The following is a 13437-nucleotide window of genomic DNA, read 5'->3' as shown; positions in this document are numbered from 1 at the left end:
AATTCCCTGCATTTCTCCTTATCAGATTCTTTCAGTCATCTTCTGAGAGGTCCAGCTTGTTCTGGTGCTTTCCATGAACTGATTGTACTTGTGATTTATAGCAATGCATGAGATGTAGAAGCATCTGAACTGAACCCAGAAACAAACTCCGTCTGTCAGCCCATTTTCATCTTCTAGGTCACTTTCAAGATGTCCATGGGGATGTTGGAATGATTATCACACAGCTCTCCATTTCTGGCTGCAGGCTCTGGAGATTCTTTCTCTGCATTCAGTCAAGCTTGCATTCTCTAACAATTCCTGGAAGCCCGTCATGTTTTCTTAGGGCAGAACAGTAACAATGAAAACATTACCAATGACACAACTGGCCAGCCCACAAGGGAAAGAAAGAAGAAGCTGTTAAGTTTTTAAATATTTGTCCTGCTTTGCTGCAAGAGTTGTGCTGCACGCACGGCGGGGAAAGCCAAGAGAAGCTGCAGTTGGTGGCACATCTTGTGACAGAAGCTGCTCCTCGTTCTCCAGGAAAGGTTCTTGGAAAGAGCAAACAGGACTGTGGAGAAGATTCTGAGAAAAGTGAAACATCTTTTTAGAAATGAAATAAGAATGGAAAGAAACAAACTAAGATGCTTTATTTATTTTTATGCTCCCCTTTTCCATCTTGCACTACTTCTCCTTCCCATTAATTCCAAATGGATCTCACCTCTAAGATCCATGACTTGGCAAGTTTTGGACAATCTAAAATAACATGACCTACACACTGTTTTCCTTCCCCTGTATTTTTTGGAAAGCAGTGCTGGAGAGATTAGTGCAGTGCTTGGGTCAGGTACAAATTCTGCATTCAGGGAATGTGCTCTGATAGTGTTTGACCCTCAGCAGGGACAATGCACAGCAGTGACCAAGGGATTCCTGTGCCGCTGTGCAGGAGTCCAGACTCTTGGCTGAACACGGCAAAGTTCCCGTGTTTGGACAGGCTCAGGGGCTGCCCCTGGGATTGTGGGGCTTGGCGCGGGGGCAAACAGGCAATGGATGAACAGACATGGGTACAAATGGCCACAGTGCTTCAGTTGCAGCGGCAGCTGCGGCAGGAGCGGCAGCAGCAGTGAAATCAGTGAAAGAAGCGACTCTATCGACTCCCTCTTGCTTGTCCTCTCCCTCTCCTGCTGTCCCAGACCCTCTCCCGGTCTCCCTTTCCCGGTGTCCCCTCTCTCTCCCAGTCTCTCTCTCTCCCCGTGCTGGGCCGGGCTATACCCCCAGCTTGCCCCCAGCCCCGGGAGGGGCTGCCCCATCCCCCGCCCCATGTGTCCCGCCACAGTCTCGCCTCTGCCTGACTCTGGCCGTATAGGCGGTGGTGCTACTGCGTGGGCATCAGTGCCTGGAGTTGGGGCGGCATCACTGCCCTTTGCCTCCGCCTGGCCTGAGCCCAGTTCCAACCCCAACCCCGACCCCGGCCCCAGCCCCAGCCCTGGCTCCTCCTGGGGCCCACGGAGGACACAGGCAGCGCAGCCGCTCCCATCTCCTCCACTGCGGCTTTCCCAGTCCGAGCTCCGCCGCTCGGCAGTGCGGCCGCCGGCCCCAAGGCTCCCGTGTCCCGTTCCAAAGGGCAAACGCCTGGGGATGGCTGGCTTGGGGCAGGTGAGGGGCGCTCGGGGCCGTTGCTGGCTCCAGGCCGAGCGCTGACAGCTGCGTCCTGCCCGCAGGGAAGGCGCAGCAGGGCCTGAAGGAGCAGTACCGGCTGGGCTCGCTGCTGGGGCGCGGTGTCTTTGGCAGCATCTTTGTGGCCATGTCGCTCTCGGACAGCGCCCCAGTGAATGGTGGGGCCAGCGGCGGGCGGAGGAGGAGGAGGAGGTGGATAGGGCTCAGCAGGCGATCTCAGCCCGCTGCTGCCCTTGGCTTGCAGGTGGCCACCAAAAGGGTGCCACGGAACTGCATCCGGCACTGGGGCCAGCCGGTGAGTGAGCGGGGCCAGCGGCAGAAGCCGGGCCGTGCTGGGTGGGGATGAGCCGAGGCCCGGCAGGGTGGAAGCCGCCAGGACGCCTCGAGGGGGAGCGGGCGTGGGACCAGCTCAGGGCACAGAGCATCCCGGGCTGGGTGAGGGGCTCCCCAGCCCTGGCACAGCATCAGCCCCCACTGATGGCATCGTGCTCCTCCCACAGCCCGATGGCACCAGCGCACCCCTGGAGATCTTGCTGCTGGACAAGGTGTCCACTAGCTTCCCTGGCATCGTCCAGCTGCTGGAGTGGCTTGAGCTCCCCAAAGACATCTTGATGGTGCTGGAGTGGCCAGAGCGGTCTCAGGACCTGCAGCATTTCATTCGGGCACGGGGGTTCCTGTCCGAGGAGGTGGCGCGGCAGCTGTTCCGCCAGGTGCTGGAGGCCATGCGGCACTGCACCGGCTGAGGGGTCCTGCACAGGGACATCAAACCAGGGAACATCCTGGTGGACCTGGCCACCGGGCAGGCCAAATTGATTGACTTTGGCTGTGGCGCCTATCTGCAAGACACAGCCTACACTCACTTTGCAGGTGAGCCCACGCAGGGGTGTGCTTCTAGTCACAGCATCTCAGGGCCCAACATCTCACAGCCCAAAATGGGTGTGGCAGCAGGGATTCTGCCTTTTGCTGTCCTTCATGCACTGAGATTTTAGCCAAGTTGCTTTTGAGCAGGGCTGGGTGGGGAGCCAGCTTCCAGCCCTGCTGGCAGCCTTTGCCCACCACTCTGCCCAGGACTGGGGCTGGGACTGGGGCAGCCAGCCTGACAAAAACACCTGTGCGTGGGGGTAGCAGAGAGAGGGGGGACCAGAACCAGTGCCCCAGCCAGTTTTGCGTGCAGGTGAGAACTGCTGTGGTCTGCTCCACTCACCTGGTTTACTTTGGGTTCATAATGTTTTTTGGGGCAATGCAGGCAGGGAGGATGAAGACATGGTTTTTCCCCAGCACTGAGTAGGTTTTTCCTTGTCATGGTTGGGCCTTGCCAGGGCTTCCGCTGCCCTCTTCTGACACCAGTGGCTTCTTTTCCAACCCTAAGTCTGTACACCAGTCCCAGGTGCTGGTCAGAGAGCAGTGGGTCACCCCGTGTGCCACTGGTGCAGCCCCCACACGCCCAGGGATGCTGGGGCCAGGCTCTGGGAGCAGCAGCATTCCCCTGCTGAACTCCATCTGTATTCCATCGGAACATGGTCATACAGCCCCCCAGAATGGACCCAGTTGGGCTGGTACTATGGTGAGCCAGCTACCATCTGGTCCCTGGGCATCGTGCTGCACCAGATGGTCTGTGGGGAGCACCCATTCAGGAGGGGCCAGAACATCAGCTGGGACCATCAGCTCTCGCTGCCACAACGGCTCTCTCCAGGTGGATCCTCATCTCTGGGCACGGGGGGAATACCAGTGCTGGGAGAGAGCAGCGGGCTGGTGAGCATCCCGCTCTGGCCGCTGCTGAGGAGGTGGCACGTGTCCTGCTCTCCTCCAAAACAGGGAATTGATGGGAAAGTTTAGGCTCAGCTCTGAGCACATCCAGCATGGCCTGGACATGTGAATAGTGGGGCAAAGCCAACAGGAGCCTTCTCCAACTGATGGGCAGTTTCTGGTTTCTCTGCCCAAAGTGCCAAGATCTGATCAGGCGGTGTTTATCCATGCTGGACTTAGAAAAGCCCTGTGATCCTTGGGTGCAGGATATTCATCTGCCATAGAAGAAGGGAGAGAGCCACAGGCCCACTTTGATCCTGGGCCTGGGTAAGTTAGAGCTCCACACATGCCTTGGCAATGAGAAGCAAAGGAACCCAGACTTTTTTTTCCTGCCTGTGTCACTGTACAGACTTTTTTGTCCTGCCTGTGTCACTGCCCAGGGGTCATTAAATGGGAACACGCAGCCCTTGTGCTAGAGCTGAGCTGCTCTGCCCAGCACTGGTGGCTGCCATTCAAGCAGGTTTTGCTTGTCCTGGTTCCCTGACAGCTGGGGCCCTGGGCAGAGCCCTGACAGCCTGGTCTCACCCCAGGGAAGGAGAAGGAGCCCCTGGAGAAGCTGTACTGGGTGGGAATGCTGCTGCTGCTGGAGACAGCGAGGATGACATCAAGGATGACAACTCCTTCCTCCACCTGGCCACTGGCCAGCTGAAGATGATGGACTTCAATTGTGGCACCTTCTTCAAAGCCAGGCTCCACAGCAAATTTGCAGCTGAGTCCACACCCAGGGAAATGCTCCCAGATTTGGGCATTGCCCAGCCTGGCTGGGAACCAAAGGTTCCCACTTGGCAGGGGTGGATGCAGCTGATCCTTCAGTCGGCTGCCCAGCTGCTTTTGGCAAGGCTGGGGGATGGGCTGGGTACGAAATGGGAGTGGGCTCCTGGCCCTGCCAACAGCCCCCAGCACCCATCGTGGCCTGGGCTGGGGCTGGGGCTGGGGCTGGGGCAGCCAGCCCGACACAAACAAACCCCCATGGTGGGAGCAGAGGTGGGACTCCAGAACCTGTGCTGGGGCTGCTTTGCTGTGCAGGCAAGGAAGGGCTTGGGCCGCTCCACTGCCTTTGTTTACTTTGGGATCACGGTTATTGAGGGGGGCAGTGCAGGAGAGAAGAGAGAAAGTGTGGGCTTCCCTCACCCATGGCTGGGTTTTTCCCTAGCATGTAGGGGTTGGGCCTTCCTCAAGGCCCTGACAGAGATACAATTTTTTACCTTTTTTCTTGTTTTCCCCTTTTGTCTGTAATCTCTTTTCAATAATTTATTGTTTGTTTTTCTAGATGAAGCATTCTAGGTGGGGTCCAATCTGGATCGGGAAGTGCTTGGGAGCAGCTGTGGCGTGGAAGGGCCGTGCCCTTGGAGAAGGCTGAGGACATCGTTTGGGACCAGCTTTTCTTCCAGCCATGGATGGCGTGAGGTGGGTCCCTGTCTGCTTGGCAGGGTGGGATCAGAGCTTTTGGGAGATGGCAGCGAACACAGGAGCATCCCACTCTGGGCAGGTGCTGAGGGCTGGATGTGCCATGGCTGGCTGCAGGCTGGGCATGTGTCCTGCCCTCCTGCTCTGCTCCCCAAGGCAGCAGTGATGGGCATCTCTGGGCACAGCTCTGGACACAGCTCTGGGCACAGCCAGCATGGCCTGGGCACTGCAGGCATTGGAACAAGGGGACAGGAGCCCTCAGCTGACGGGCAGCTTCTGGTTTCTCTCCTTGCAGCCAGGCTCTGCGGGTGCTGAGGCTGCTCTGGGCTCTGCCAGGGTTCTGCTGGAGCTCAGCACCAGGCCAGAATCAGCCAAAGAAGAAATGGTGTCACCTGCGGCACAGACTTGCTTGAGCATTTTGGCAACACAGCTCAAGTTTGCAGAGTGTACATCTCCAAGGGAAAACATGACACCCCCAAAAAATAAACTTGTTCAATAGCTTCAGAAATGAAATCAATCTGGGATGACCCCAAATGACATTTTTCAGCTTGCTCAAGTTGTAGCTCGGCCTTTCTGTGAACAGTTCTCTCCCCCACCTGCCTTTTACTTCCCAACTGCTCCCTCTTTTCCCCCAGTGAGTTCCCAGCCCATGGCAGTCTCCATCACACTGTTGCCTTCCTTGGTGCCCCTCACTACGAGGAAGGCTGAGCCCCAGGCTTAGGGACTCATCCTGTCACTGGCTGAGGAGCAGCAATGTCTCAGATGTCCAGTGGCATTTTAGTCTCATTCAGAGCCACTCTCCAGCCCTCAGCTCTCCTCACTGCTGAGCTCCCACTCCCTTTTCCTCGTCCTTGCAGCAGGATGAGCTCTGTGAATCCCCTTGAGCCGGCCCACTCTTCCCAGCCCACACACCCACCTCAGTGAGGCTGAAGCTGAAGATACTCTGTCTCCTCTGGCACACCAGTCCAGTCCCCTGTGCGGGGAGCCCCAGCCCCAGAGCACAGCACACAGCAGTGCAGTCCGGGCTGGAGCAGCTGCCCTGCAGCCCTGGCTTGGCTGTTTGTGGCAGCTGAATGCTCCCTGTTTCAGCTGTCCCTGCAAGATGGCTCCTGGGCAGAGCCCAGCCGGGCTCCCACTGCAGCCCCTGGAGCTTTGGGCAGACAGTGCTCCCAGAGCTGAGGTTCACGGGGAGCACCCGGAGCTGTGCCTTGCACTCTGCTGCCGTGTGTCACAGCACAGGCTGGCTTGTACTGTGTGACTGTACCAGCCCCTGGTGTGACGGACAGGGCCTCGCCCACTCACATCTCTCCCAAGGCTGCAGCATTTCACTGGCCAGAACCTGAAGGGGCGTAGAGATCAGACCAATGACATTTTCCAGACTGGGTTTTTCAAAGGCCCTTTCTAAGGAAGGGCTGGAGAATAAACGCTGTTTGCCACATGGACATTGGGGTGAGTGGTCCCTTTGTCTCCAACCCACACCCCTGGGCCAACGTTACAGCCACCCAGTCCCTCACACATCTCTCTCGTGCCTTCCCACTGCCTGTCCTGTCAGGGCTCCTGCAGCCCCTCATCCCTTGGTGGCCCAGTCCCCTCAGGGTCTCCCCCAGCCCGGCCAAGCTGCTCAGCAGCAGCACTGCAGCCCCACAGGAGCTCCAGAGGAGCCACATCAAGAGGCACCTGGGAGCCCTCAGCAATCCAGCCAGCAACACACTGCCAGGAGGACATGGATGGCGGTTCCTGCCTGCCACAGGGCTTGTGGCCATCTCCAGGCACTGGTCTCACAGGGGTCCAGCACCTCCGGCCCCTGCCCATCCACTCTGTTGGCAGCACAGAGGCTTCAGCAGAACCACCAAAGGCCAAGGGGCTTCTGGCCACTTTCCCTGCAACACTGCACACCTGGGCAGCTTGCTGAGCCCAAGCACCCTTTTCCCCCTCTTCCCCCATGCCCTGCAGACCCTGGGCAGCAAAAGAAAGATCCTGGGAGTCTGTCTATTACAACACATCTATATTCATTTGCTACAGGAAAAAAAAAAAATAAAGAAGAAAAGAACAATACTAAAGAAACAGAAAATCCCCGCTGGCTCGGGTGGCCCCAGCAGCCAGAGCCGCTGCGATCAGCTCTCTGCAGGGCTCCAGCAGCGCAGGCAGCCCAGCCCCGACAGACGAGGCCGTGTCCTCCATGCCCTGCAGAGCTGATCCTGCAGCCTCTGGAAGACAGAGTATCGCTTACTCTGTAGTGCCCGGAGGACATCCAATGTTTGAAGTGCCGCGTCTGACACGGCACTGCTGATGTCCTCTGCCAGGTGTTCAAGGGCTGAAAGAGAGAGGAACAGAGCCATGGTCAGATCCCAGAGCTGAGGGGACCCGAGGAGAGCCCCCTGCAAGGGCCATCCCAGCCCGCTCTAGCCATGGCCAGGAGGGAGCAGGGACCAAGGGGCTCAGCCCGAAGCTGCTGGCCACGAATGCCCCAGGTGGCCCTGAAATCTCTGTGTGCTCTGCCCACGCCGACCCTGGTCCGCACAGGGAGCAGAGCCCTCCTTAGCCGGGGCAGGGCTCGCAGCTGCCCCCGCCAGCCCCCGCTGCCAGCCCGCTGCCCTCACTCACCGCTACAGATGAGCTGGAGCTCTTCCCTCTTCCCCCTCAGGTGCCGCCCGGCCATGCCTGGGAACACAGAGCCTGTCACGGCGCCAGCGGCACAGCTCCCTGCCAGCGGCGCTGTTGGCGCTGTGGCCACACGCCCTGCTGGCCTGGCAGGGCTCAGCCCGGGCCATGCCGCACGCTGCCGCCCGAGGGCACGGCTGCCAGAGGCCGGCAGAAGCGCCGAGCCCAGGCGGGGCTCCGGGGCGCCAGGCCCGGACGGCGCTGCCGGGGCAGCGGGCGGCGCTGGGGCTGAGCTGCGGCAGGTCGGGGAGGGAGTCCGGGCTCGTGGCTCACCCGTGAACCTGATGGCCGCCGCTCGCAGGGACTCCTGTGGGTTCCGCAGGTACGGCAGGGCCCGGCGCAGGTGCTCGGCCGCTCGGCTCATGTCCTCTGCCAGCTGCAGAGAGCGGCAGCAGGGAAGGCTCGGCGCGGGCTCAGCCCCTGTGGCGGGCGCTCCCTGCGCCCAGCCCTGGCCTCCCCTGCCCGCACAGCCCTGAGGCGCGGCCAGCAGCCGCTGGCGCCGGGCTCCGCAGGGGGCAGAGGGCCGGCTGCTGCCCGGAGAGCCGCGGTGCCACCCCGGCCCGCAGCCCCGCCGAGCCGGGGCTCCATCGGCCCCCAGCTCGGGCCCACAGGAGCCTGGAGAAGAGCCCGCGCAGCCTCGGGGTGCAGCAGCGGGCAGGGGCACAGCTGCCGGTGCCGCACACTGAGGACGGCGCTCAGGGGGCTTCTCCAGGCTGAGGCTGGGGCTTCCAGGCCGTCCTTACCAGGCACTTGGTGAACTTCCACAGCTTCTTGTTCTTCAGCTGTTTTTCAAGATCCCTCCTCTTCAGGAACTCGGCCACACAAAGCAGCGTTTCCTGGGAAACCTGGAGAGCAGCAGAGACACGGAGATGGCCCCACAGCCCAGGGTGCAGGACCGCGTCCCTGTGCCAAGGCCTGGAGGAGGCTGCAGCCCGGCAGGCGCCAGGGCAGGAGGCAGCCGAGCCTCCTGCCGGGGAACAGCAGCAGCCCATGAATCCTCACCTGTGCCACAAGCCGATTCTCATCATGGCAGTGGAAGAAGAGTGGCAGCAGGCTCTGGCGCAGGGGTGTCTTCAGGGCCTTTTTTTCCTTTTTCTGTGGAAGAGTCACCAATGTTCGGAAGAGGAGTATGGAGAGCACCTGCACCTGGTTATTGTCCTGTATGAAAGGAAGAGAAAAAGACCTCAGCATTGGCTGCACGGGGCTCAGCTTGGCGCAGGCCTGCAAATCCACAGGGCACAAAGTGTCTGGGCAGCACCCAGTGGTCGTGGCTGAGGGCAGAGAGCCTTACGTGGTCAAAGAGTGGCAGGAGCGCCTCAACCAGCTGCAGTGTGATGGGGCCGGCTATCAGCGTGTCATTGTCCAAAATAATAAAGCTGAGTAGCATGACCGTCATGCAAACTATCTCTCCATCTGTGTCCTGCAGGAGCTCCACAAGGCTTTCAGTCAGGCTCCACATTTTTTTGGTCTGTTCGGAACACAAGTTGGTGAAATGCCATCCTGCTGTGGCAGGGCTCAGAGGCCAAAGGCCTATCCTGAAGCACTCGGGCAGCTGAAGCGGGAGGCAGGAGAGCTGGGAGCAGCTGCCCCAGCACCCAAAGCCCAGCCAAGCCCAAAGGACTGCATTGCCCAGCTTAGCCCCTGCCCCCCTTCTCACCATGGAGGGCTCGTCAGTGAACTCGAGAAGGGCCCTGAGTGCCAGGCGACGCCTCTCCCTGCACTCGCTCCGCAGGTGCCTTGACAAGATTTGCAGGACTCTCTTAGCACCGCGTTCACTCAAGTCCAGGAACTCGAGGACCTGAAAGGCACAGGGCAGTGACAGGGGAGCCGGCCAGCAGGAGCCGGAACCGCACAGGGCTGGGCCCAGGCAGCAGCACAGGCACGGGCACCGTCCCAGGCAGCTGCGGCTACGAGAGGGCAGAGAGCTGGGAGGCAGCGCTGGCCATCAGGCTCACCTCCGCAAGGAAGGCCAGGGCGGGCAGCTCCCAGCGTGGCTCCTGTGTGCTGAGCAGCCGGAGCAGGTAGCGAGCGATGCGGGAGCACAAGGAGATGGAGACACAGGACATCTCCCTGGCAGGAGAAAAAGTCACCAAGACTGTGGGCCATGGGGACAAACCTCTGCCAGGACCGACTCACAGAGGTCTGGTCTTTCCCCAGCATCCTGCAAGGGACCCTGGGCTATTGGGGAGGTGGCTCCTTGTGGGCAGTCTCCTCTCCCAGCCTTTTCCAGTCTGCTTGGCTGTCCCTCGGTGACAAGGCCCTCTGGCCCGCGACCATGGGGACTGTGTGGGGCACCCTGGGCACAGAGCACAAATGTCAGAGGCAGCGGGGAGAAGGGGCTCTCACCTGGCCAGCAGAGCCACGGCATAGTGGTGGGTGTCAGCACACAGCAGCGTGTCCCAGCCACACGCTGGTGCTTCCATCGCCACCACCACATCCTCGTGCTGCATTCGGCAGAGCAGGGACTTCAGGGTCCGCACTGCAAACCTGCGTGCAGAGCAAAGCCCCGGTCACGCTGGGAGCACTGGCTCCTGCCCAGGGATGTGGCAGGGACAGGAGGAGTGGGATGGAGCACCTGTTGGGGCTGGCAGCAAGGTCATATTGCTCTTGGCATCCCTTCCAGAAGGTATGGACCTCCTCTGGCATATCCAGAGTGGTGAAGAACACTTGGAAGAGCAGATGCACAAAGAGGCGGGGGAAATACACCATCACCATGTGTGGGACACAGGGCACCTGGAGGATCTTCCACATCACCACAGTGGCCTGCAAAGGACAAAGCCCCCCGAGACAGCGCTCAGTGCCGAGGTGTCCGTGTGGCAAGGCCTGAGCAGGGGAGGGAGAGGCCCAAAGAGGCGCAGGGGGAGCAGGGGCCTGGTGGCCCTGAAGCTGCCCCGAGGCCAGGTTTCAGCCCAGCGCCTGAGGCAGGGAGATGGAGTGGGGGAAGGAGGATGCAGAGCTGCTGGAAAGGTGGCTTTGGGGCCAGCAAAGGCCAGTTGCAGAAACTCACAGCCAGGACCAAGACACCCGTTTTGTCCCCATCGGAGGTGCACATGCTGTGCTCGGGCCAGCTCCCCAGCACATCCAGGAGTATCAGCAGCGCAGGCTCCGCAGTCCTGGGCGAGCACATGATGCTCTTCCACATGGTCAGAGCAGCTCTGTGGGGTTAGAGCTCTGTCTCAGGGGGGTCTGGGACACAGCACTGTGGCCTGGGCAGCAGCGGGGACCTGAGCTGGCTGCCAGCTCTGCCCCTGCCCACTGCCACTGGCCAGCAGCTCCCAGCAGCCCAGCCCTGTGGGGACAGGCCCCTGAGGGGCCGTGAGGGAGCATGGCAGCAGGCTCGGGACTGACGTGCCAGGGCTGGCAAAGGGAGCAGCCAGAGCGCCCTGGAGCTCTCTGTTGCTCAGACAGCTGGGACAGGCTGTACAGGCTGATGGGCTGGGGAGCCCTGAGCACTCTGGGCAGGTGGGCCCATACCTGTCACAGGATGGGGCCACACGCAGGAGCGTCACCAGTACGTCAGCGGGCTGTGCTTCGGTGAGATCCAGCAGGGTCCTGTTCAGCCTGTGCTCAGCAAACTGATTGGCCGTGAGCCACTGGTGGATGTACCTGACCATGGCGGGCACCTGGAGAAGGCACAGGGAGACTTGGACAGCTGCCAGAGGGAGGAATGTCCCCAGCTTCCCCAGGGAAGTGCTTCCCTTCCCACCACACTGCCATGGCCTCAAAGGCTTCCAGTGACCAGCGGGTGTTGCTTGGGAGGCCAAGCAATTCCTGGGAGGATCAAACCCTGGCCACGGGCTGCTTACTTGCTTTGGATTGCAAAAGCCCTCCTCTACCAGCATATCCAGCAGGGCGGCACTGGTCTTGGTTTTAAAGATGTGCGAGTATGCTCTGAGCCCAGTGCCCACGGTGCTGGTCTCTTCCTCCCGAATTCTCTTGATTAATTTGCAAACCAGCTGTAGGAGAAGGGCAAGAAACCAAAGGGATGTTCCACAGAATGCTCCAAGCATGGTGACAGCAGGCCCAGCCCAGGTGGGCATGGCTGCAGGTACCTGTGCTGTTCTGTGGAAGAGGCCACGGCTGGATTGCTGCTCTTGTGTGCGCTCCACGGCTGCATCTGGCAAAGAGCGAGCGCAGCCAGAGCTGAGGGGCTGCGGGAGAGGCCGGAGAACACAGCCCAGCCCTGCACTGCCCAGGCAGGGACAGCCCCGGGATGCCCCAGGGGATGGAGCACGACTGCTGCAGGGTGTCTGCCTGGCCCTCTTCCGTCCTGTCCATAGGCATGGCCCAGGAGATGGGATGGGATGGGATGGGATGGGATGGGATGGGATGGGATGGGATGGGATGGGATGGGATGGGATGGGATGGGATGGGATGCCATGGGATGCCATGGGATGCCATGGGATGCCATGGGATGCCATGGGATGCCATGGGATGCCATGGGATGCCATGCCACGGGATGGGATGAGTTGCAATGGGATGCACTGGGATGCAGTGGGATGCTACCACACCAAGCTGGCTGCAGGCACCAACCCTGTAGCCCAGCTCTTGCACTCACTCTCCTGCAGTGGCTTGAACAGCACCACCTCTTCCATCTCCTGTGCTGGGGCAGCTCCAGGGCCTTCTTCCTCTTCCTCCACCCAGGCCAGCTTGGGTCTCTGCTCCATGTCACTGACTGGATTTTTGGCTGCTTGCAGGAGGGTGCCTCGGAAGAGCTCCGAGTCAGCAAGTCCTGCAGTTGTGCCTGGAAGGCACCTTCAAGAGCGAAGCCTCAGGAGGGCTACAGGACAGCACGTCCTGCACTCTGCTCTGGAGGGCTCCTGCCACAAGGGCAGGAGAGTCCTGTCAAGGATGGTGGTCTGGCCTCGAGGGCAATGGCAGCAGGATGGGAGATGCCTCCGGGGCACCAAGGCCCACGGTCGGCCCTCGAGGGCACCTGCAGTAGAGAAGCCTCGGGAAGGCCACGGGTCAGCAAGTCCTGTGGTCTGGCCTCGAGGTCAGCTGCAGGAATAACACTTCGGAAAGGCTCCGGGTCAGACACGAACGAGTGTGCTGTGTGGGGCTCCTCACAGCACTGCTCTGTCTCGTCCTGTCCCGTTGTGTGCTCGGAGCACTGTGGAGTGTTCTTGTCGCCACCAGCTCCTATGTCACCACGTGTCACAAAGGGCTCTAGGACACCCGTTCCATGGCGTGGTGACCATGGTACACCGTGTCACAAAGGGCCCCTGCACACACCGCCCCTGCCCTGGAGCCACCCCCAGCCCACCCAAAGTGGCCCAGCTTAGGAGGAATCTCTGGCCCCGGGTGTCTGAGACAGCCTGACAGGGTCTTTAGGAATGGCTCAAACCATCAGCAAATGCTGCCCTTCTCTGCAGGCTCAGGGCAGCAGAAGGAGCCCCCAGGGCTGCTGACACAGCCCCCCTGGGAAGGGCATGGGGCCTTCCACAGAAGCTGGCATGGCCTCCTTGGGACACGTCCTGGCTGGTGGCCATCCTAAACCTGCGGGTGTGACACGGACAAGGAACGTGTGGGCCAGGGCATGAATGCTGCCCTGAGCCCTGGGGCCCGGGCAGCGCTGCCATCAGCAGGTGTGGCAGAGTCCCTGCCCAAGCAGACCTGCCACCCCTCAGCCCTGGCAGCGCTGGTGCCCGTCTCCTGCCCCAGAGACCTGTGCCCCTGGGGGGCTTCTGTGCCACAGGGAGCCAAAGCCCACGTGCATTGGGGGCTGTGCTCCTTCCTGCAGGGGCTGCTGGCAGGAGCAGCTGGAGCAACTGCTGGCAACACTTGGTCTCTGTCAGAAGCTCTTACTCCGTGCTGAAATTATTTTCTCATTGAAGTCATTTCCTTCTGCAGGAAAACACCTTAACGGCAAAGGCACAAAATAATGTGGCATTTAAGAATCCTCAGTTCAGG

The 13437-nt window shown here is 60.5% G+C and overlaps 2 protein-coding genes across 2 annotated transcripts; both read right to left on the bottom strand.

The window, feature by feature from the left end:
- Window positions 1–7620: 7620 nt before the first annotated feature.
- LOC135287290 (uncharacterized) lies at window positions 7621–9340 on the bottom strand. Its single transcript, XM_064400641.1, has 6 exons — window positions 9182–9340; window positions 8816–8992; window positions 8527–8682; window positions 8268–8369; window positions 7798–7900; window positions 7621–7757 (listed from the first exon to the last, which is right to left on the bottom strand). The coding sequence occupies exons 1-6, from the start codon at window positions 9182–9184 to the stop codon at window positions 7621–7623; spliced, it is 678 nt and encodes a 225-aa protein (XP_064256711.1). The 5' UTR covers window positions 9185–9340.
- A 91-nt stretch (window positions 9341–9431) lies between these two features.
- LOC135287289 (maestro heat-like repeat-containing protein family member 9) lies at window positions 9432–12671 on the bottom strand. Its single transcript, XM_064400640.1, has 8 exons — window positions 12083–12671; window positions 11577–11641; window positions 11331–11480; window positions 10999–11147; window positions 10532–10679; window positions 10100–10287; window positions 9871–10011; window positions 9432–9594 (listed from the first exon to the last, which is right to left on the bottom strand). Exons 1-8 carry the CDS (start codon window positions 12189–12191, stop codon window positions 9432–9434), a joined length of 1113 nt encoding a protein of 370 aa, XP_064256710.1. The 5' UTR covers window positions 12192–12671.
- Window positions 12672–13437: the final 766 nt, after the last annotated feature.

This window comes from Passer domesticus, chromosome 29 (genome assembly GCF_036417665.1).
Source record: "Passer domesticus isolate bPasDom1 chromosome 29, bPasDom1.hap1, whole genome shotgun sequence".
Lineage (NCBI taxonomy): Eukaryota > Metazoa > Chordata > Aves > Passeriformes > Passeridae > Passer > Passer domesticus.
This window is presented reverse-complemented; position numbering and strand designations above follow the sequence as displayed.